The following is a 24,069-nucleotide window of genomic DNA, read 5'->3' on the forward strand; positions in this document are numbered from 1 at the left end:
TTTTCAAGGCCATTGTTTTATTAATGATCTTTGTCTTTGTGTCTCTCGCTTACCTCCTTCTGGCTCTCCAGTTGCATATATGTTTGATATTGTCTCACAGGTTATGTAAGGTCTGTTCAATTTTTTTCAGGTTTTTTTTTTCTTACCATGCTTAGTTTTGAGTAGTTTTTTTTGCTATGTCTTCATGTTTATTGATGTCTTCTATAGCATCTAACCCACTATTAATCTTATTCAGTGTTTTTTAATTTCAAATATTATCTCTAGAAGTTTCTTTTAGGTCTTTTTTATACCTCTCATTTATTCACATTTTACTCTCTTAAACATATGAGGCATATCTGTAGTAGCTTTCTTGACCATTTTAATTGCTAATTTCATCATCCATGCCATTTCTGGGAATGTTTCTGTTGACTAATTTTTTTGCTGGTAATGGGTCCTAATTTCCTTTTTTTTTTTTTTTGCATACCTGGTAAGTTTTGATTGGATGATGGATATGACAAATTTTACATTACTAGGTGCTGGATTTCATTTTAGTACTTTAAATAATGTTGGATTTCATTAGGTAAGCAGTTAGGTTAGCAGAAATTAGTTGAATCCTTTAAGGCTGTAACATTTTTTAGGTTGGGTCCAGAACAGCCTTTTTTAGTTATATGCTTATACCATAATTTGTTTGTCCATTCACCAGTTGAGGAACATTTGGGCTGTTCCTAGCTTTGTACTCTTATGACTCAAGCAGCTGTGAACTTTTGCATATGAGTGTTTGTGAATATTTATAGCAGCTTAATTTTAATAGTCAAGAACTGGAAACAACCTGAATGTCTTTTAGTAGATGAATAAACTGTGGTACATATATACTCTGGTATACACTGAGCAATAAAAATAAATGAACTATATATACAACAACCTGGATGCATTTCCAGAGAATTATGCTGAGTCGGAAAAACCTAATTCCCAAAGGTTACATACTATATGATTCCATTTATAATTGACATGGCAATATTATAGAAATAGAGAACTGATTAGTTGTTGCTAGGAGTCAAGAGGGGAAAAGGGGTAGGAAAGAGTAGATGTGCCATAAAAGGGGCACATAAGGGATCCTTGTGGTGATGGAAAATGTTCTGTATACTGACTATATTAATATTAATATCCTGGTTGTATACTGTAATACAGTTTTGCTGGATGTTGCCTTTGGGAGAAACTGGATAAAGGGTCCGTGGGATTTCTGTATTACGATAAGTATTATTTTTTAAAGGGATGGGGTCTTAACCATGTTGCCCAGGCTGGGGCTCAAGTGATCCTCCCACCTCAGCCTCTGAGTAGCTGGGACTCCAGGTGCATGCCACTGTGCCTGGGTTGTATTATTTCTTACAACTGCCTGTGAATCTATAATTATCTCAAAATAACAAGGTTATTTTTTTTTTAAAGCAACACAAGAAATTCTAAGGGAAAAGATTGTGTAGCTTGAATACACAAAACTTTTACCTTCTGCAGATCAGAGAATATCACACAGTTTAAAAGACAAGAATAAACTGGAAAAATATTTGTAACAAATATAATTGAAAAAAGTTGTCTTTTTATTTTTAGTAGAGAGGGCGTTTTGCCATGTTGGCCAGGCTGGTCTCAAACTTCTGGCCTCAAGTGATCTGCCCGCCTCAGCCTCCCAAAGTGCTGGGATTACAGATGTGAGCCACTGTGCCTGGTTGATATCTTTAATATGTTAAAAAGTTCTAGAAGTAATTTAGAAAACACTGATATTTTTATAGATAAGCAGTTCACAAAAGAAAAAAATGCAATCAGCTGTGAAACATGTAAAAAAAATTTTAATCTCACTAGTAATTAATGAAACGAAATTCAGTTTTTCCTCCAAATTGCAATTTTCATTACATAACCTTGTTCCCAAATAGGTAAATTGTTATTGTGTTTATTATCTACCTTTTAGGTTTTGTTGAAATTATATGGAATTTTAGCTACAAGTGATACTATTTTTTAAAGCTATTAACCTTTTCTGTTTTAAGTATCATTTCTTAACAACAACATTAAATTCCTAGGCTACATTATCAATACTTATTTTATATTGATAATTCTTACAGATTTCATTGTTTACCACTGTCTCATCATCTTTCTTGAATTTAAATTTTGACTAATTTTGTATTTGTCAAGAATACCGTCATATTTTTTCCCATATAGTGTTGTGTACTGAGTACTTGGATATCTGTACATATTTTTTACCTGTTCGCAAACAGATTGTTTGGCTGGGTATAAAATTGTTGATTATGCCATATTCCCTAAAAAGTTTGAAAATATTGCTTCAATCTCTACTTTAATTTGATGTTGAAAATGAGAAATCTTATCCTGGTCTGCTTCTTTTTCTCAATAGGTTACCTGTTTTTAGTTAGCTAGCTTGTTTTTTTTTGTCTGGCCATTTGTTTTATTTTCTTTTTATACTTAAAAATCTGAATTTGGTCGGATAATCTGCATATGTCTGAGTGTATGTGAATGTGTGGATTTTTCATAGTATTTTTGCCAAGCATTTAGTGAGTCCTTCCCATCTGAAGACTCAAGGCTTTCTTCAGCTAAAGGATATATTCTTTTATAATCTCTTTGATTATTGCTCCCATTTACCCTATTTTGTTCTGTCATTCTAGAATTCCAGTAATTCTGAAATTGGATATTGTTGATCAGTTTGCCATGCAGCTTAAATTTCCATTTCTTTTCCTTTTTTTTTTTTTAAAGGGCTGGAGAGCACCCACGGGTCTCAAACAACCCAGAGAGGTGGTTAGAATGTACTTGAAGTAACCGCTGAGCTAAAGCCAGCCTTTAAATTTCCATTTCTTTATCACTCTATCTTTGTGCTGGGAGAATTCCTCAACTTAGACTTCTAATATACTAATTTGGTTTTCAACCATGTCTATTTCAATCTGCTGTTTTCTTTCTTTCTTTTTTATTTTTATTTTTTGAGACGGAGTCTCACTCTGTCTTCCAGGCTGGAATGCAATGGCGTGATCTCACCTCATTTCAACCTCTGCCACCTGGGTTCAAGCGATTCTCGTACCTCAGCTTCCTAAGTGGCTGGGACTACAGGCACCCACCACCACTCCTGGCTAACTTTTTTTTATTTTTAGTAGAGTTGGGGTTTCACCATGTTAGTCAGGCTGGTCTTGAACTCTTGACCTCAGGTTATCTGCCTGCCTTGCCCTCCCAGAGTGTTAGGATTACAGGCGTGAGCCACTGCCCCTGGCCCAATCTGCTATTTTCTTGCTGAGCCTTAATTTTTTTTTTTTTTTTTAACTATTATGGCTTTCTATTCAATAGCTCATTTTTATTTCTTGTTTGCTCCTTTTTAAAATTGAAGACTGGCTAGGTTTTATAAATGCAGTGCCTTCTTGAATATTATTGGGAATATCAATCATAAATTGGTTGATGTTAACTACTGTTTCCTGCATTAACTATTTTATTAGAGACTATTGGTATAGTTTTGGTTTGCTGGTTTCCTCATAGGAGCAGTGAATTTTTGTTGCTTGCTTATATTTTTAATGATGGTCTTTAGTAACCAGTAATGTTGGCTTACATAGGTTACCTTAGCAGTTTTATGAGTTATTATTTTGTTTTCCTCAGTGGGCCTCCTCCTCTTTTAAAAAGAAAATTATTTATTTTAATTAATACATAAAATTATATGATTTATGGTATACATCATGATGTTTTGATATATGTATACACTGTGAAATGGCTAAATCAAGCTATTTAACATAGCACTACCTCACGTATTTAAGTTTTTTTTTTGTGGTGAGAACACTTAAAATGTACTCTGTTAGCAATTTTCAAATATACAACATACTGTTATTAACTGTAGTCTGTATAATATACAATAGATCTCTTGAACTTATTCATTCCTCTTATCCAACTAAAGTTTTATGTCCTTTGACTAGCATTTCCCCAGTCCCCCAGCTTCTGATAACCACCATTTTATTTTCTTTATGATCTGGACTTCTTTACACTCCCCATATAAGTGAAATTACTCTGTATCTGTCTTTCTGTGCCTGGCTTATTTCACTTAACATAATGTCCTCCAAGTTCATCCATGTTGTCATAAATAACAGGATTTCCTTTTTGAAAGCTGAGTAGGCCAGGTGTGGTGGCTCACACATGTAATCCCAACACTTAGAGGGGCCTAGGCAGGTGGATCACTTGAGCCCAGGAGTTTAAGACCAGCCTGGGCAACACAGTGAAACCTTGTCTCCACAAAAAATACAAAAATTAGCTAGGCATGGTGGCATGTGCCTAGTCACAGCTAGTTGGGAGGCTGAGGTGAGCCCAAGAGGTAGAGATTGCAGTGAACTAAGATTGCACCACTGCACTCCAGCCTGGGTAACAGCGTGAGACCCCCATCTCAAAAAAAAAAAAAAAAAAAAAAAAAAAAAACTGAGTAGTATTCTGTTGTGTCTATGTGTCACATTGTCTTTATTCATTCATTTATGGATGTTCACATTGATGCTGCACTTGGCTATTGTGACTAATTCTGCAGTGAACATGGGAGTGCAGATATTTTTTTGATGTACTGATTTCTTATCTTTTGAATATATATCCAGTAGTGGGATTGCTGGATCATATGATAGTTCTGTTTTTAATTTGTTGAGGAACCACTATATTGTTTTCCATAATGACTGTACTAATTCACATTCCCAACAATAGTATATAAGGGTTCCCTTTTCTCTGCATCCTTGCCAACACTTATTATTGCCTTTTGTCTTTTTGATAATAGCCATTCTAACAGATATGGTGATACTGTGGTTTAAATTTGCGTTTCCTGGATGTTTAGTGATGTTGAGTACTTTTTCATATGCCTGTTGACTATTTTTATGTCTTCTCTTGAGAAATGTCTATTCCTATCCTTTGCCCATTTTTAAATTAGATTTTCTTTTGCTACAGAGTTGAGTTCCTTATATATTTTGGATATTAACCTGTTATCAAATGTTTGTTTTACAAATATTTTCTCCCATTATGTAGATTGTCTGTTTACTCTGTTGTTTCCTTTGCTGTACAGAAGCTTTTTATGGTAATCCCATTTGTCTGTTTTCACTTTTGGTGTCATATCCAAAAATATCATTGTCCAAACCAATGCCATGGAGCTTTTTCCCTAGGTTTTCTTCTAGTAGTTTTAGTTTCAGATCTTACGTTTAAGTCTTCAGTGCATTTCGAGTTGATTTTTGTAGATGTGAGGTGTGAGAAGAGGGTCTAATTTCACTGTTTTGTATGTGGATATCCAGTTTCCCCAATACCATTTGTTGAAGAGATTGTCCTTTGACCTTTTCGTGTTTGTCCTTTGATGTGTGTATGTGTGTGTGTGTGTGTGTGTGTGTGTGCGCGCGCGTGTGTGTGTGTGTTTGGCATCTTTGTTGAAAATCAATTGACCAAAAATAATGTGTGGATTTATTTTTGGGCTTTCTATTCTGTTCCATCAGTCTGTGTGTCTGTTTTTATGCCAGTAACATACTATTTTGATTACTGTAGCTTTGTAGTAGATTTGGGAATTGGCTACTGTGATACCTCTGGCTTTGTTCTTTTTTTGTTCCTGATTGCCTTGGCCATTTGGGGTCTTTTGTGGTTCCATATGAATTTTAGGATTGTTTCTTCTATTTCTGTGAAAACTGTCACTGAAATTTTGATAGGGATTGCATTGAATCTGTAGGTTGCTTTGTATAGTATGGACATTTTAGCAATATCAATCCTTCCAATCCATGAACAGGATATCTTTCCATTTTATTTGTGTCTTCTTCAATTTCTTTCATCAATGTTTCACAGTTTTCAGTTCAGTGTGTAGATCTTTCACTTCCTTGGTTAACTTTATTTTCAAGTATATTTTATTTTTGGGGCAAGAAATACGATTGTTTTCTTGATTTTATTTTTGAATTGGTCGTTAATGTATAAAAATGCTACTGAATTTTGTATGCTTATTTTGTATCCTGCAACTTTACTGAATTAGTTTATTAGTTCTAGGAGTTTTTTTGGTGGAGTTTCTAAGGTTTTTAAAAATTGTATATTATATAATACATAATTTTTTTATTTCCTTTATTATATAGTATATAATAAAAATGGCCATGTTTTTTATTATTAATATATATAATATAATATGTCATTAGCAAAAAGAGACAGTTTCACTTCTTCTTTTCCTGTTAGGATGACTTTTGTTCCTTTCTCCTGCCTAATTGCTGGCTAGGACATTAAGTTTTCTATTGAATAGGAGTGGTGAGAGTGAGCACCTGATCTTGTTCTTGATCTTAGAGGAAAAGTTTTCAGCTTTTCACTGTTGACTAGAATATTAGCTAAGAACTTGTTATATATGGTCTTTATTCTGTTGCAGTACATTCCTTTTATACGTAATTTGTTGAAAGTTTTAATCATGAAAAGATGTTAAATTTTTTCAAATGCCTTTTTTGCGTCTATTGAGATGATCATATGGTTTTTGTCTTTCATTCTGTTAAAGTGGTGTATTACATTTATTGATTGGTATATGTTGACCCATCCTTGTAACCCAGGGATAAATCCCATTTGATATGATGAATGATCCTTTTAATGTACTGTTTACTATGGTTTGCTAGTATCTTGTTGAGGATTTTTCCATCTATGTTCATCGAGCATATTAACCTGTGACTTCCTTTTTCTTTCATATCCTTGTCTGGCTTTGCTATCAGGGATGCTGGCCTTATAAAATGAGTTTGGAAGTTTTCCTTCCTCTCAGTTTTTTGAAAGTTTGAGAAGGATTGGTATTAGTTCTTTAAATGTTTGGTAGAATTTAGCTGTGAAGCCTTGGGCTTTTCTTTACTGATTCAATCTTCTTGTTATTGATCTGCTCAGATTTCCTGTTTTTTCATGATTCAGTCTTGATAAGTTGTATATGTCTAGAAATTTGTCCATTTCTTCAGGGTTATCTAATTTGTTGGCATATAATTATTCATAGTAATCTCATATTATGATCCTTTGTATTTCTGTGGTATCAGTTGTGATGTCTCCTTTTTCATTTTATTTTCACTTCTGATTATATTTATTTGAATCTTCTTTCGTATTTCTTCATTTAGCTAAACTGGATTTTGTTTTCCTTTTCAAAAAACCAGCTTAGTTTCACTGATATTTTCTATTGCTTTTCTAGTCTCTAATTTCTGCTTCGATCTTTATTTCCTTCCTTCTACTAATTTTGGCCTTAGTTTGTTCTTTTTTTGTGTTTCTTTGAAGTGTAACATTAGGTTATTTGGGATCTTTCTTCTTTTTTGATGTAGGTATTTATTTCCTTAAACTTCCCTCTTAGAACTGCTTTTGCTTCATTCTGTAAGTTTTGGTGTATTGTATGTTCATTTTCATTTGTCTCAAGATATAGTCTAATTTCCCTTTTAATTTTCTTTGACCTATTTATTATTTAGGAGAATATTGTTTAATTTCCACATATTTGTCAGTTTCCCAAAATTCCTCCTATAATTGATTTCTCATTTTCTGCCATTGTGGCTCAAAGATACTTGATATGATTTCAGTCTTTTAAAATTTGTTAAGACTTGTTTTATGGCTTAACATATGATCTCTCCTGGAGAATGCTCTATGTGTGCCTAAGAAGAAAGTGTATTCTGCTGCTGTCAGATGAAATAGTCTGTATATGTCTGTTAGGTCCATTTGATCTAAAGTGCAGTTCAAGTCTAATGTTTTTTTTTTGTTTCATCTTATTTTTTTTAGATGATGTCTCCCTGTGTCACCCAAGTTAGAATGTAGTGGCATGATCTTGGCTCACTGTAGCCTCAACCTCCTAGGCTCAAGCAGTGCTTCTCCCTCGGCCTCCTGAATAGCTAGGACTAAAGGTACATGCCACCACACCCAGCTAATTAAAAAAAATTTTTTTTTTTTTTTTTGTAGAAACAGGGTCTCTCTATGTTGTCCCAGCTGGTCTCAAACTCCTGGCCTCAGGCATTCCTCCCTTCTCATCCTCCCACAGTGTTAGGATTACACGTGTGAGCCACTGTGCCCAGCCCCAATATTTATTGCTATTAAGTTGGAGAAACTGTCCATTGTTTAAAAGTAGGGTACTGAAGTCCCCTACTATGATTGTATTGCAGTCTCTCTCTTTTCAGATCTATTCATATTTGCTTTATATATTTAGGTGCTTTAATGTTAGGTACATATATGTTTATAATTGTCATATCCTTTTGATAAATTGATCCTTCATCATTATAAAAGGACCTTCTTTGTCTCATTTTAAAGTGTTTGACTTTTTAATATCTATTTTACCTAAATATAGCTATCTTTGTTTTCTTTTAGTTTTTATTGTCATACAATATCTTTTTCCATCCTTTCACTTTCAATCTATATATGTTCTTAAAAGTGAAATGAGTGTCTCTTAGGCAGCATATAGTTGGGCCTTTTAAAGAAATTATTCAGCCATTCTGTCTTTTAATTGGATAATTTAATCCATTTACATTCAGGGTAATTATTGATAGGTAAGGACCCATTTATCATTTCATTAATTGATTCTGATTGTTTTATAGATCATTTGTTCTTTCTTCTCTCTTGGTGTCTTTTTTTTTTTTTATTTGAGACAGGGTCTATCTCTTGTCATCCAGGCTGGAGTGCAGTGGTGCGATCATGGCTCATTGCATAATGAACCAGGTTCAAGCCATTCTACTACCTCAGCCTCCCAAGTTGCTGGGATTACAGGCATGTGCCACCACACCCAGCTACTTTTGTATTTTTAGTAGAGACGGGGTTTCACCATCAAGTGATCGGCCCACCTCATCCTCCCAAAGTGTTGGGATTATAGACTTGAGCTACCATACCAGCTACTTGCTGTCTTCTTTTAGGAGTAGATGATTTTCTCTAGTGGTATAATTTGATTTCTTACTTTTTCCCATTTGTATATCTACTATACATTTTTGCTCTTGGTTACTATGAGGCTTACATAAAACATCTTATGATAGACTATTTTAAGCTGATAACGTAACTTTGGCCACATAAAATAATATGCTTTTACTCCACCTCCCTCCCTACATCTTATGTTTTTGATATCATAATTTACATTTTTAAAAATATTGTATATCCCTTAAAATTATAGTAACTATTATTTGTAATAGTTTTGTATTTTAATCTTCATACTAAAGATATGCGATTTACGGCCAGGCGCAGTGGCTCACACCTGTAATCCCAGCACTTTGGGAGGCCGAGGCGGGTGGATCACGAGGTCAAGAGATTGAGACCATCCTGGTCAACATGGTGAAACCCCGTCTCTACTAAAAATACAAAAAATTAGCTGGGCATGGTGGCGCGTGCCCATAATCCCAGCTACTCAGGAGGCTGAGACAGGAGAATTGCCTGAACCCAGGAGGTGGAGGTTGCAGTGAGCCGAGATCGCGCCATTGCACTCCAGCCTGGGTAACAAGAGCGAAACTCTGTCTCAAAAAAAAAAAAAAAAAAAAAAAGATATGTGATTTACAAGCCATCATTATAGTATTAGAGTATTCTGAATTTGATTGTGTGCTTGTACTACTTTTACCAGTGAGTTTTATATTTTCTTTTTTTTTGAGACATTATTTCGCTCTTGTTGCCCGGGCTGGAGTGCAATGGCACCATCTCGGCTCACTGCAACCTTTGTCTCCCGGGTTCAAGTGATTCTCCTGCCTCACCCTCCCAAGTAGCTGGGATTACAAGCATGCACCATCACGCCCAGATAATTTCGTATTTTTAGTAGAGGCAGGGTTTCACCATGTTGGTCAGGCTGGTCTCGAACTCCTGACCTCAGGTGATGCACCCACCTTGGCCTCCCAAAGTGCTGGGGCTAGAGGCATGAGCCACCACACCCAGCCTATACTTTCATATATATTTGTGTTACCAAATAGTGTCTCTTGCTCTTTACTTGAAGAACACCCTTGAGCATTTCTTATAAGACAGATCTTGTGGGGATAAACTCCTCTTTAGCTTTCATTTGTCTGGCAGAGTCTTTGTTTTTTCCTCATTTCTGAAGGAGAGCTTTGCCAACTACAATATTCTTGGTTGACCTTTTTTTTTTTTTTTTTCCATAAGCACTTTGAATATATTATCCCACTCTCTTCTGGCATTTAAGGTTTCTGCTGATAAATCTGTTAGAACTCCCTTATATGTGATGTGCTTATCTTCTTTTGCTGTTTTCAGCATCCTCTCTGTCTTTGATTTTTGATAGTTTGATTAAAATACATCTTGATGTAGTCTTATTTGAGTTCAGTTTGTTTGGAGACTTGACTTCCTATACCCAGATATTTATAACTTTCCCCAGATTTGTATAGTTTCCTGCTGTTATTTCTTTAACCTTTCTATCCTTTTGTCTCTCTCTCCTCCTTCTTGAACTTCAGTTCCCATAAATTCCATAAGCTGCCCCATAAACCCCATAAGCTTTATTTCTTTTCATTCTTTTTTCTCTTTTCTCACCCAACTGTATATTGTCAAATAATCTGTCTTCAAATTCACAGATTCATTCTTCTGCTCAATCAGTTCTGCTGTTGATACTCTCTGTTGCATTTTTCATTTCATTTCTTGTATTTTTCAGCTGTAGAATTTCTGTTTGATTTTTTAAATATAATTTCAATCTCTTGTAAATTTTTAAATTATTTATTGTTTTCCTTTAATTGTTTCTCTGTATTTTCTTGAAGTTTACTGAGTTTCCTTAAAACAGTTATCATGAATTCTTCATCAGGCAGTTCATGTGTCTTCATTTTTCTTTTTCTTTTTTTTTTTTTGAGACAGAGTTTCGCTCTTTTTGCCCAGGCTGGAGTGCAATGGCATGATCTTGGCTCAATGCAACCTCCACCTCCCGGATTCAAACAGTTCTCCTGCCTCAGCCTTCTAAGTAGCTGGGATTACAGGCACCTCTCACCACTACTGGCTAATTTTTTGTATTTTTAGTAGAGACAGGGTTTCACTATGTTGGCCAAGCTGGTTTTGAACTCCTGACCTCAGGTAATCCAGCCACCTCAGCCTCTTAAAGTGCTAGGATTACAGGCGTGAGCTACCTTGCCTGGCTGTGTCTTCATTTCTTTAAGGTCTGTTCCTGGTGCTTTATTTTGTTCATTGGTAACAACATGTTTCCTTGATTGTTCTTGATCTTCATGGCTATGCATTGGTGTCTGTGCATTTAAAGAAGCAAGGACTTATGCTGGTCAATGGTTTTTGCATACTGGCTTTGTCTGGAAAAGCCATTCACCAGTCAGGCTGTCCAGAGATTCTGGGTAGGCCATTTGGTGTGATCTGCAGATGGCCTTGCTGCTAGAGTCCTTAGGCATGGTGGCCTGGCACTTAGTCCGTGGGTTGGGGTTGAAGCCCAGATCCACTGGGGTATACCTGTTGGATCCTCAGACATAGACCTGGAGCTCATATCTTGTGCAGAGAGGCTGTCCTGAAGCCTAGGTCCACAAAGGCTGACCTGGGGCTGGATTGGGCCTTGAGCCTGTATCTTCAGAGATTGGCCAGGTGCTAGAATTAACCTGGTGCCTGGGTCCACTGAGATGAGCCTGGAGGCTAGGTCCATTAGGGCTGGCCTGGGTCCTAGGGCCACAGGCCCCAGCCTAGAACCTAGTTCCATAGAGACAGTCCTGGGGTTCTGAGGGCCAGCCCATTGCTGGGGTCTACTGGGTTGGCCTAGACCCAGGGTTCTGCTGGACTGTGGAAATGCAGGGGCCAGCCTTAAGCAGGTCATCATAGAGACTAGCCTGGCACTGGGCAGGCCTGGAGCCTGTGTCTGCAGGTGCTGGCCTGGAACTTGAATTTGGGGTGTCAGTTTGGCACTAGGGCTATGTGGGCAGACCTGGCCCTGGTTTTATCTGGAACCTGGGGTGGGACTGGATTCTGGGGCCATAGTTGTTGGCCTGATGCTGGGTGGGCCCAGAGTCTGTATCTGTAGGGGCCAGCATGGAGCCTGGGTCTGGATGCAGAGCTGGCCTGAGGCCTGGTGTTGGGGTGGGCTGAGGGCCTGAGTCTGGGTGGCCTTCCCTCGTAAAGCAGATAGTCATGAAAATTCAAAGGTAAGCTTTGTTCTAGGTGTGGGAAGGCAGGGACATGCCAGCAAATTGACTTCTTTTAAGCATTCAGTGGCTGGGAGCTGATTAGCAAGCAGCTTCTCCAGCCCCTATCCCTGACCATGGAGGCTGAGAGTCCTGGGTGGCCAAGCTCCACTTTACCTAGCATTCCATCCACAGTAAGTTAAGCCTTGGAAATAAAGATTGCATTGGCCAGGTTCTTAACATACTACTGTGAGTGTGGTGAGGGTGTGATAAGATGGGCAGTCTTTACATCACTGGTAGGATTGAAAATTTATACTACTTTTCTGGAAAGTAATTTGGCAGAGTATAAAAAAGGCTTTTAAAATGTCCATTCCTTTTGGTCTAGTTTTCATATTTATAGAAGTCTATCTTAAAGAATTAGGGAAGTGGACATAGATTTATATTCAGAGATCTTCTATACTACTTATAATAGGGGAAAATTGGAAAGAATCTAAATGTCTTAGAAAAGAGGAATAGTAAATCATGTCAGTTATGTAGCTATATGATCAGATATTTTGCAGCCAACTTTCAAATGCCTAATGATATTGAGAGATGCTCATGATATAAAGTTTAATGAAAAACATCAGGATGTAACCTTTTATACACAAATATGATCCTTCTTTTAAATAAGGGGGAATAAGAAAATAGATGTTGGCCGGGCACAGTGGCTCATGCTTGTAATCCCAACACTTTGGGAGACTGAGGTGGCAAATCATCTGAGATCAAGAGTTTGAGACCAGCCTGGCCAACATGGGAAAACCCTATCTTTACTAAAAATACAAAAATTAGCCGGGCATGGTGGCATGCACCTGTAATCCCAGCTGCTCGGGAGGCTGAAGCAGGAGAATTGCTTGAACCCAGGAGGCGAAGGTTGCAGTGAGCTGAGATTGCACCATGGCACTCCAGCCTGGGCGCCAGAGCAAGACTCCATCTAAAAGAAAAGAAAAGAAAAGAAAATACATGTTTATATATGGTAAAAAGGGCAGGAAAAGCATATTATTATGAGTGATGGTATTCTAGGTGATTTGTGTTTTCTTTTTTAAAAAAAGAATTTCGTTTTTCAAATTTTCTACAAGTGAGTCTATATAGTCAGAAAAACCAGTAAATGTAGAAATGTCTCCACACACCCTACATTGCACCAAAAAAGACTGCTATTTGTCACAATTTGTAGGCAAAAAGTGGTTTATGTTAGGGTTGAATTTGCCAATTATCATAATGGACAAATGGGTTCTGAATCCTCCAGCTTTCTGCATTGTATCGTATTCACGGCAGCGGGTGCCAGTACTGACTGGTGTGTGAGCTCCAGCATGGCCCATCTGCTGCTCAGGCTTGCTTGGCTGACACAGATTTATTTCATTTCATTCCTTAATTTGGCAGCATTTTCTCTTTTCTCATTATCCTAGCTGGAATTCAGTACCAGTGCTACTCATTTTGTTTACCAGTTTGTTGTTTTCTTTTGTTGCGTTTTGTGAAGACGAGGAAGCCAACAACAGGAATTCTGTCTTCTGAAAATGCAGTGCTTGTCCTTCGGGATCTTGGGCATGTCTTGCTAAAGTGCTCTCTATTTCTGACACTTGCAAGCCATTTCAATTGTTTTGATAAATAGAAAGCTTCATGGTGCATTTTTTGAAGAGCTTAGCATTCCTTTCCTCTCCCCTCTCCCCCAAGGAAGATTTGGAAATGGTTCCAAATAGAAATTATAAACATTAGCCTGGAGCTGTGCTCTCTCCATCTGGTATTTGATGCTTTTTTTTTTTTTTAAAACTAAAGGCTCATGTTGTTTGTTTAATCTTCATCAGTACTGCAAAAACACATGGTATGAGACTTAACTGTGCCCCAAGCACCCTATACATAAGAAGGGATTTTCATCTGAATTGGTTTGTATTTCAAAGAGCATTAGGATAGTCAGCCAGATTGCTAAGAATTTGCTCAAGTGAAACTTGAACTATTGGAATCGTCTTAGAGGTTTCTTGAATGGATTTGTTAGGATAGGATGGCTGCTGCCTGAGAATCCTCTTTGAACCTGACACGTTTTTTTTTTTGAGGAGACATTCTTTTTAAGACTTTGTGCTACTTTTCTCTCTAGGTTACCCTGAAGAGACTTACCCAATTTATGACTTTTCAGACTGTATCAAGCGTAGGCAAAAAACAATCTTGGTGGATTACCCTGACCCTAAAGAGCTTTCTGCTGAAGAAATAGCTGAAAGAATGGGAGCGATAGAAGAGGAAGAATCAGACCATTTGGGTTGGGAAGGTCTGCCCACTGACCCCAGAGCCCAGAAAGATAATTCTGTTACCTCGTGTGATCCAAAGCCAGAAACATGTTCCTGCTGTTTTCATGAAGACGAGGATCCTGCTGTCTTGGCAGAGAATGCTGGATTCAATGCAGATAGCTACTCTGAGCAAGAGGAAACCACCAAAGAAGAGTGGCCCCAAGACTTTAGAGATGAAGGGCTGGGCATCAGCACCGATCAAGCATATACAGGCAGCATGCTGAGGAGGCGTAACCCCCAGGGTTTAGAGTGAAAACAGCCAGTTTGAAGTATCCATTACTCAAGTCCCAAGGTGACCTTCACTCTCCTCAGATTTCCTTCTTGGCCCTGTGCCCTGTACTGTCTTCACTGTGTTCAAGTGTCATAGCTATCAGGCCACTATCATGGATATCATGTATCCTTCCTGGTGCTCACACACCTGTCACCTTGTAAAACATGGATATTAGTGTGAACACAGGACAGCTTCGCTGTTTCTCTTCCTGCCTTTCCCCTATCAGAGAAGTTGATCCATTAAGTAATTATGTTTGGTCTGTCGTAATTACAGATGGGACCACTCAGGGGCAAAGGTCTGACTCTTCCTGGTAGGTGTAACAGATAGCTTGCCTGTGAATGAACATCAGCTTACAGATGATGAGGACTTAAGGTTGCAAGAATGAAGATTTCAGACTCCAGGATGCCTTATCTTTGGGCCTTGAGCAGGTTAGTAGTCCCATGGGGAGAAGAGAACATTTTATTTGTGGGGCTGATGGGCCCAGAGCAGGGTAGAACTCTGCTGTCTGAGCTGAAGCCTCTTCCTTGCAGTGAGGGTCTTCCTAGGAGGACTGATGCTGCCTCAGACATCCTCTTTTCTTCAGAGTAGGAAAGACTCCCACTGATCTGAGAATGAGTCCAGAGGCTTGTTTGGGGCCTGTTTTACTCTGATATTACCTGGATCTCTAGCTTCCTCTACCCTTGCTCTGCATAACAGAACTGCCAAGCCCAGAAATACCTTTGTACTCCGGGTTTTCAGTGGACATAGAAAGTTTTAGAGACTTTAGACCCTGCCCTTGCAAAGTCAAGACTAGAGGCCACTGAAGCTGCAGGAAGCCCTGCCCAGGGATGGTTCTGCCATGAGAAGCTCAGAAGGCCAGGAAGCCAGCAATAGGAGAGAGAATCTGTGCACTTATGGACAGTCCTTACCTAAAGCTGTTTCTGAATGTTGCACCCTTTGAGAAATTTGTTCTCAGAACCCATAAATTGAAACAGAAATGAGGACTGATCTTGTATACAAAATGCCAACTCAACAGGGAAGTTGGAATGTGTCTGTTGCAGAGAACCAATATAGCAGTGCCTAGGGGAAGAGACCATATGTTCCATATTCGGATATTTGGTTGGGTCTTTTGAGAGAGCTAGGGAAAGTAGCAACTAGATTAGGACTGGGAGGATTTTGACCAAACTAAAGGCCTTTTCTCCTTATTGCATCTGATGTATGTCTTCTTGAGACAAGCTAGCACTCATGATTTATAACATGAAGTATGTGTGAATTCAGTTTATGTGTAAGACCTAAGAGTTTGAAGAGGGCGCATTCCCAAAGACATTCCCAGTCATGAAATGTAGAAGACTGAAAAATTTAGAAATTATGTGAAGGTAGATATGACTTTTAGAGTTCCATTATGCTTGGCATGAATAAGATGCCAGGAAAATAGTTTAAAATCACACATATAAGCATACAGACTCCTGTTAGAAGGTATGGAATCATATTAAGATAACCTGTCAGCTACTACTAGGTATTTATTGTTTAAATAGAGTTACAGAGAAAAGTCATTGAAGATTGAATTTATAGAAAATATATTGCATCTATCTCTGTGTAGAACATTTGATTCACGTTGTAAAGAATGCAGTTTAAAATGTGCTGAATGCAATCTAGATGTATTGTACACTAAAGGTAAAAAATAACAGGTGCTCTTTACTGTTTCGATAGATTGTTTTCTGTATTGTTTCTCTTCATTCGCTCTGAGGGGTTGGTTTAAGAGAGCCTTGGATTCCTGGCTCAGATTTCTTTTTTGCCTTAGGATATGATTCCCTTATTAGAGATAAATACTTCTATTTTCTTCTAATTCGTTCATCCATTTAGCAGTCAGCTGCTCAGTGCTAGGTACTGGGAACAGAGGCTTAATTTCTACCCTCAAAAAAACTGAATATATCGAGAGAGCCTGACAGATAAAATGAACTATAACCCTGTAAGAGGGCTCAAGATTGTGAATTCTGCAGGCAGAGAAACGTGAGCCATGATCTGTCCCTGTATCTTCTAGCTGTGGAATCTTGGGTCAGTTCCTTAACCGGTCTGAGCTTTGGCTTCTGGGTGGTAAAGGGAGGGGTAGTAAAATGAACTCATCAGTGCATGTCAAGCAGCACTGGTTTCTAGCTCATACATGATAACCACTTGTTTAGTGGTAGTTATGTTTTTATTATAAGGGCTATGCTATAATTCAGACATGGGCCCAAAACTACAGGAAAGAGAATTGTTTTTGCCATTTCCAAGACACTTCACAGTTTCTTGGGATGTGAGCCTTCAGACAGGTTAAGAACTTCTCCAGGTGGGCAAAGAAGAGAGGACATTCTTGGCAGAAAGAGTTGTTGAAAAAAGCAGTTGAGTGTGAACATACATGGATGTTCAAGTATTTTGATGAGGCTGTTATGTAAAGTGTTGTTAGTCTTTGGGGAAAATTGGCTTATGGAAATCCTGCCAGAAGTACTAAGCCCTTATGATGGTTCTTGCTGCCCTGGCTCTTGGTTGGTTTATATATAAGGAATATGTTTGTGTATTTATATATCAGACATTTTGGTGTACCTTTCAGTCATTCAGGATTTAGACAGTTCTTTTTGGATTTTCCAGAATTATTTTATCTTTTAGGGATGAGTTATATGTGTGTATACAACCCAGGATGACAAAATCATGGGACTGTTTTTTGTTGCCAAGGCTGCCATCTCTTTCCCGCGGTCTTCATTTCTGACAATGAGGGGGTGGGGAACTCGTCCTTTGGCCACTATGGCAGAGTACACAAGTCATACCTCTATGGACAGTTAGCTCACAAAACAACTGCGTAATCTGGGATCATTCTTGGTAAATCAGGTGGGTGGTACAGCCAGGAGATCCCCTTTCCTGGTCACAGCAGGAGCACAAAGAAACCATTTCATTATCTCCATGACTAGCTCCAGAAGCTGAGCCCAGGGAGGTGTGCTGAGGAGAGGAGGTGTATTTGGTCTGTAGAAGCAATGGCTTTTGAGAACCATACTCTGCACCTTATATGGTTTGGATAATGAAATAACTTACGGTCCAAATTCAAACACTTTGGAAAAAGGGAGCTTTAATAAAAATTAAGCCAAGGTAACAGGCATAAACTAAGACTATCCTGCAGGGCCGGGCGCGGTGGCTCACGCCTGTAATCCCAGCACTTTGGGAGGCCGAGGCGGGTGGATCATGAGGTCAAGAGATCGAGACCATCCTGGTCAACATGGTGAAACCCCGTCTCTACTAAAAATACAAAAAATTAGCTGGGCACGGTGGCGCGTGCCTGTAATCCCAGCTACTCAGGAGGCTGAGACAGGAGAATTGCCTGAACCCAGGAGGCGGAGGTTGCGGTGAGCCGAGATCGCGCCATTGCACTCCAGTCTGGGTAACAAGAGCGAAACTCCGTCTCAAAAAAAAAAAAAAAAAAAAAAAAGACTATCCTGCACATATGGTCACCGCTGTCTATGGCCATTTAAGATTTTTCAACCTGACTAAACAAAACCCTCTTTCCTTTGTAGACTATCCTGTATACGCTATTTCCCGCCAGAGGCAGAGGCCACAGGAGATAGGCCATGGTTCAGGTAGGAAACACTCTTGGTCACATCAGAACTCTAGATCTGGGAGGTAAACAAACTCTATTTATTACCATACTCTCAAAGTTCCCTTCAATCAGGACTATTTGTATTCCAAAGACAAATTCCATACTTCAGCTATTCAGCAATACTGAGAAAAAACATGAACACATCTATGACTGCCTTGACCACTGACTTTTCTAAAATGTGCTTCCTTTTCTTTCCCTTTTTTTTTACACAAAGAAAACAAGTCAAATTTCTCCTCTTAGGTCATTCCTTAACTTCTCAGAGAACTAGTTTCTCCATGAATTGGGAATGATGCTCTCTTTACAGGGCTGTATGGATTAAATAAGATGCTTTTTATAAAGTGTCTGCCAGGGTGAAGCATGTGGTAGGTGCTTGGTGACAGCAAGTCCTGTGTTGCTGAGATGTCACACTTGACATGCTCTAAGGCTACCTGGACTGCCAGAATGGCCCAAGGCCTTTCTGTAGTCTCTGGGTGCCTTTAGTGGTAACTTCCTCTCTGGGTCAGACCATGAGCTTTCATGTCTGCTTCTACCTACCACTGTAGCCTCCCTTCCTTTTGGCTTCAAATCTGCCACAGCTGCCCTGCAACAAAAAAGATTCCTAAGCATGTCGACGTCCTGTTTAAATGGGTTACGCTCCAAGCAGGCCCACAGAGTACTTAAGTTAGAGCAGTTCTCTTCAGGGTCTCCTGTGCCACCTGAAGGAGTGGGCCTGGTTGGATCTTTTATATTTTTTATCTCTGCAGACAGCCCTGTTCTGTTCCTAAGGCCAGGCCTACTCCTTCAGGTGGCACAGCAGACCCTGAAGAGAACTGCTCTAACCTAAGTACTTTGTGCCTTCACCATTTTTCTACCCTCTGGGTGCGGTTCTCACGAACCTTAAACTTGAAAGCCACAGCCAGAGGGAGGTCAGTGTTGACCCACATGTCATTGGTGAGGTTATGACCTCTTTGCTATTACCACCCACCTACCCGCCTGAGGCTCCTAGGAAAGAGTGAATGAAGGGTAGAGAAAAAAACTTTTAGGAACAGAAGTGTTGAAACAGTTCAAGTTTAATGTGTTGATATATGTCTGTACGTAGACAAACACTGAATTCTACAACATACATAATGTCAACATGGGAAGATACCAAGTTTGTCATTGCACATACCAATAAATAAATACATTTGCTCCAGAATACCAAAGAAGTTTATTCAAAAATTCACTTAATAAAAGCACAGTTTTGCAAATTTGTCTAAAACTCCAGATAATTTTGAACAAAAATAAAATGTCTGACCACTCCAAAATAGGAAAAGACAATCTTGTGCAAATAGACATACACATTCTAGGCATTGTGAAAACTGGCTATGTGTTCCCAGCAAGAAGCTTCACCCCTCCTGACCGGCAGTCAGGCTTCCCTTTCCTAGTCATTCTAAGTTGCCTTCTAGGAAACTCTGGATCTCAGCCTCTTCTCCAGCTTTGCCTGGACCTTGCTAGGGGGAGGGAGGGACAGGAGCACAGAGAAGGAGAGGGATGTGATGTCTTTCTTAGGAAAGAAAAAAGGCACAGTGATGAGCTATAAAGGTAGTGATGAAAGCAAAGAGTAACTTTCATTCACCCCAAATCCTACGGCAAGCTTTGACAATGTAACATCTTCATCTTACAGTTAAGAAAATGGACCTAGAAAGATTATGTGGTTTGCTCAAAATCACATAGCTACTAAGTGCAGTAATGCTTTCTGTAAGACCAACTTGCCTCTTCACTTGGTTGGAAAATTTAAAAACCAAACCTGTCATAATATGTCTGTTCTGCCCCTCCCCTCTGTGTCCTGAGATGACAGAAAATTCCAGGTGGCCATAAACTCAACCAAGAGCCCAGCTCTTGGCTTATTACTGGTGGCTACTACAAGCCTACAGACGAGAGCCCCAGGTACTATAGTGTCCCAACCCTGGGCCCTAACTACAGGTCATTCAGGTCCCAGTCTCAGTGAAAGCAGACTCATTCAGCTATGTATAAAAGTGTATTCAGGACCACTTGGCAACCTGAATTGACACAGGGATGCCGCAGCCGGCATAAGGAATTAGAAAAGGGAAGGTCAGTGTTACTGCAGTAGGAGAAAACCAGGAAGTCCATCTAGGAGATGGAATTTGTGCTTGCATAACAGAGCCATGGAACTGGCTATCCCAGCATCTCCCCTCACTGCAGACTCCATTGTAAGCAAAGCATGGACCTTTTTCTTTGAAATCAACCCTGCCACTTGTTAAATTTAGAACTACCTCTAAATGCTAAGTTTATTTAAGAGGTAAATGTCCTGCTATTTTCAGAATGAGGGGAAAAAAAAAAACCAAGTTCTTCTATAATTTTGTGCCCTACTTGTTACTGAAGGAGGCAGGCTCCAAAAGTTCTCTTACAGCTTCTGATTATCACAGTCCTGGCTTCCAACACCTATCTTCACCATAGGTCTGACCTTATGTGCTTCCTCTGAACTAGTGTCGTGATTTTTAAGGCACATTCACTAGAATATGTTCAGTTTCAACCATATGTGCAACATACCAATTTCTTCAGGAAATGGAGAGTGGGAACTGAAAAGCTAACACCTTTCTTGGATGGTGACCTCTCACTCAGAACCCTGAGAGAAAAAGCTGCTATTTTCCCAGGTGTACCTGCTGTTCAAAGAGCATGAAATGAATGGACAAAATCCACAGGCGATCATAACAACATCCTTATTCCTTTCCTACTCATTTCTTAGCAAAATAATCACAATTAAGAAACCTCAGTTGATTACTGATTGCCCTTTTCCCCAGTATACACAGAGACACGCAGACACACACATACACAGATGGACACAGAGCACCTTGGAGCCAGAAGGGAAGGAAAAGCTAGACTTGAAGAGTTGGGGAAGTGAACTTCACCACTCTGCAGAATTGTTTGGGGGCAGAGGGTGTAGAGTTTGGGGTGTGGTCCCAGGAGCAGTTAGAGAGAAGCTGCCTAAGGTCCCAACTGCCCAATACTGTTTGTTAGGGACTGCTCATTCTGCCATTGATTCCCTGCCCAATCAAGGACCATCCATCCAGGTAGAGGGTATGAAGGGCAAGAACTCTTACTATGGGAGAGGCTGAACCCAGGTGGTTTCCAGGGGTCCTACAGCAGCTTTAGGAGTCCTTGTGCCCATGGCCCCAGGGCCAGTGGTCAAGGAAAACCAGCATTTCCAGGAGTGCACTCAGCTGCGGATGCTTGTCACTCAATGCCTGACAAGAGTTTTGTGGCTGAGGCTACCCTTCTCCACACCCAGGCTAGAAAGCTCAGCCCATGTTTCCTGACCCCACCAAAAGATCCAGCCAGCTCCCTCTTCTGTATGCTACAGGAGAAAGCAGAGGCCAAAGTTTTCCTTTGTGCTTCTGATTTTTCCACTGCCACCAAGGTCTCTGTCTTACCAGAACTCAGAACCAGCCTGTTCTATCTTAAAATCACAAATCCAGAGAAATAGCTTGACCAAACATTAGAGATGACCTAGTGTCCATCATCTCAAATGTCACAATGCAGATCTCTTCTCCTTAAAGGTAGGGAAGGAAGGGCTAAACTGGAACTGTAGAAAGGAAGATGGCACCATGATGTTTCACCAGCTGGCACAGAAGATTCTAGTGCACTCTAGAAACTGGACCATGTTGCAAAAGTGAATCATTGGAGGTGCCTCTCACAGAGATGTATGGCTGAGGTGTGGGCAGATCCTGCTAGAACAGGTATGCCTCGCTTTAAGCATTCAACATAGGAAACTCTAGATTACAAAGAAATGAGAGCATACTACTTCTATTTAAGTCAAAACAAGTCCTTCACCTATAAAGCCTACCATGTTTAAAATACAACTTTTATTTTTAAAAATTAATTTCTGCTTAGCTCTTCCAAACATATCTACTCTAAAGCAAGGTTCAATCCCTGCTTGCTTCCCACTGATTTCTGATCTCTATCTGGGCAAGAAGCCTCCACCAGGGTAAATGACAAATGAGCAAGAGCTTGAGCTTCGAGTTTCCAAGCCTGCACGGTGGACAGCGCCATCCAAGGAGAAATAGCAGTGGCAGTGGAGGGAGTAATCAGGCCCAGCCCCACCACCTTTATGCACTCTCTCTCACCTAAACTGAGAAGTGTGCCGCAGCCTTACTAAAGCCTGCTCACTGCTGAGCAGTCCTCATGGAGGGGCCAGACACAGACCAATCCTGGATCATATTCGTGCAAAAAAACCAACTTTCAACAGGGAACTGCCTGAATTCCTACTGGAATGGTTTCAATCTTATGTATCAACTCCGATGTTTCTAAGTCTCTGGAATCAGGGGAAGTGGGGAGGGCATGCAGAATGGGCCCCAGGAGGCTAGAGACCCAGAGATACTAGTGTTTTGGGGGACAGTGGGAACAAAGAAATCAAGAGAACTTGAGGTTCTGAACGCTGCCATTAACCAGCTAGGTGACCCAGGGCAAGCCCTGTTTTCTGAGAGTGATTCACCTAAAGCAGTAAGGTTGTACTAGTTAATCCTTAAGGGTCCTGCCACTACTGATCTCTTGTGTGTCTAAAATAGTCCCTGCTTTAATTCACCCTGTCCCATTTCCTCCCAAGAACCATACACAGAAGGCTTTACCAACCATGACTTGGTTGACAGCAGTGAGAGTTGGGTCTTTCCAGAGACAGAGGAGAGACTCTTCCAGGAGCATGTCATGGCTTGGGAATAGTTCTCTGATAGCAGGATCCCCAGGCATGCATAGCTGTGTGCAGTCAGGCTGGTGACCTGGACCCCATCTGTGTTTCCTGGGGGTTGTGCTGGGCTGCTAAGCAGAGAGGTCCTGGGGCAGCTGACAGGACTCTCAGAACAACCCTGATCCAGGGACCCTGTTCATGCACTTCTGCATGCTGACCCTGTGTCCTGCAAGGCCCACCTACTAAGACAGTCAACCTTGACAGCTGGGTTCCTGCTGCCTCTGTGAGACAGAGGAAACCTGGAGAAACAAAATGCGCTAGAACCCTAGCCACCAGCTGATTCCCACAGCCACAGTGAGCCAGGACCCTCCAGTCCTGACAGGGCCTGCCACTTACCTGTCCCCACCACCCTCCCAACTTCTCTCAGGCTTGGGTGAGCCTTTCTGCAGTTGCTTAAGGACCAGGCTCGGCCACCAAGCCCTTTGCTACATAAAGTTGATGTGGCCTTCATACATACACACACTCACTGTACCCCTACCTGCTGGGGTACCCGTTGCCATCTGACTCCTTGGCTGAGCGGATGACTGGGCCACAGCAGCCCTGCATTGTGCTTCCTCTCCCTCTATGCCTCTTCTGGCCTTCCCAGCTGAAAAGGTTGCTCAGCTTGGTAAGCACGACTACCAAGTGACACACTACCCCAAGGGCTGGAGTGTGTGTTGATATCGGGGCACAGAAAGAATTACTCTCGTCCCTTCACACCCACCCACCCGCTCTCCACTACTCCCCTGCCTCAGCAGCAGAGGCAAAGGAGCCAGTTCCTGGCTGGCTGGGCCAGGGAGCCCACTGAGGGCCAAAGCTTCCTCTGGCAGAAGGCCTATATACAGAGGGTAGGCAGGGCTGTCTCCATAGCAGGCAGGCAGGCAAGCTCCGCTCCAGGCTGGGCAACCCCAAAGGGCACGAAGAGGCCTCTACTCGCACGCCAGCTTGCTGTCGAAGCTGGACAGGGCAATGGCAAAGGCCTGCAGCGCACACAGCGGGTAGTTGTAATCCATGGTGAATACATCCTCTGCTACCCGGCCAAACTGCATCACGATGTAGTCCGCTGGGGCCAAGCACAGGCACAGACAGAGAAAAGGACAGGGCAGGAATGGAAGAGCCAGGAAAGGACAGACACACACCCAAACCACATGAGGGAAGAGAAAGTGAGAAGTGGAGATGCCAAGGGAATC

The 24,069-nt window shown here is 40.5% G+C and overlaps 2 protein-coding genes across 9 annotated transcripts in view; one reads left to right on the forward strand and one right to left on the reverse strand.

Annotated features, from left to right (window-relative positions):
- The window catches only part of RIC3 (RIC3 acetylcholine receptor chaperone), a 79,386-nt gene that overhangs the window by 48,884 nt on the left and 6,433 nt on the right, over positions 1–24,069 (forward strand). For 3 of the 6 annotated variants that reach the window (XM_064365212.1, XM_012456719.2, XM_064365213.1), the window contains exon 6: positions 14,122–16,267. In XM_064365212.1, the coding sequence (XP_064221282.1) occupies positions 14,122–14,561 (440 nt within the window). In that variant the 3' untranslated portion in view covers positions 14,562–16,267. Of the gene's footprint in view, positions 1–14,121; positions 16,268–18,097; positions 21,873–24,069 lie in introns of those variants that run through there. The other 3 variants (XR_010338359.1, XR_010338358.1, XM_021675128.2) reach the window with 3 other exon arrangements.
- Positions 19,212–24,069, reverse strand: part of TUB (TUB bipartite transcription factor) — an 86,065-nt gene continuing 81,207 nt past the window's right edge. For all 3 annotated transcript variants that reach the window (XM_021675127.2, XM_012456717.2, XM_012456718.3), the window contains one exon: positions 19,212–23,942. In XM_021675127.2, the coding sequence (XP_021530802.2) occupies positions 23,809–23,942 (134 nt within the window). In that variant the 3' untranslated portion in view covers positions 19,212–23,808. The remainder of the gene's footprint in view (positions 23,943–24,069) is intronic.

Source organism: Aotus nancymaae, unplaced genomic scaffold (genome assembly GCF_030222135.1).
Source record: "Aotus nancymaae isolate 86718 unplaced genomic scaffold, 86718_ANA_hifiasm-v0.15.2.pri h1tg000059l, whole genome shotgun sequence".
Classification (NCBI taxonomy): domain Eukaryota; kingdom Metazoa; phylum Chordata; class Mammalia; order Primates; family Aotidae; genus Aotus; species Aotus nancymaae.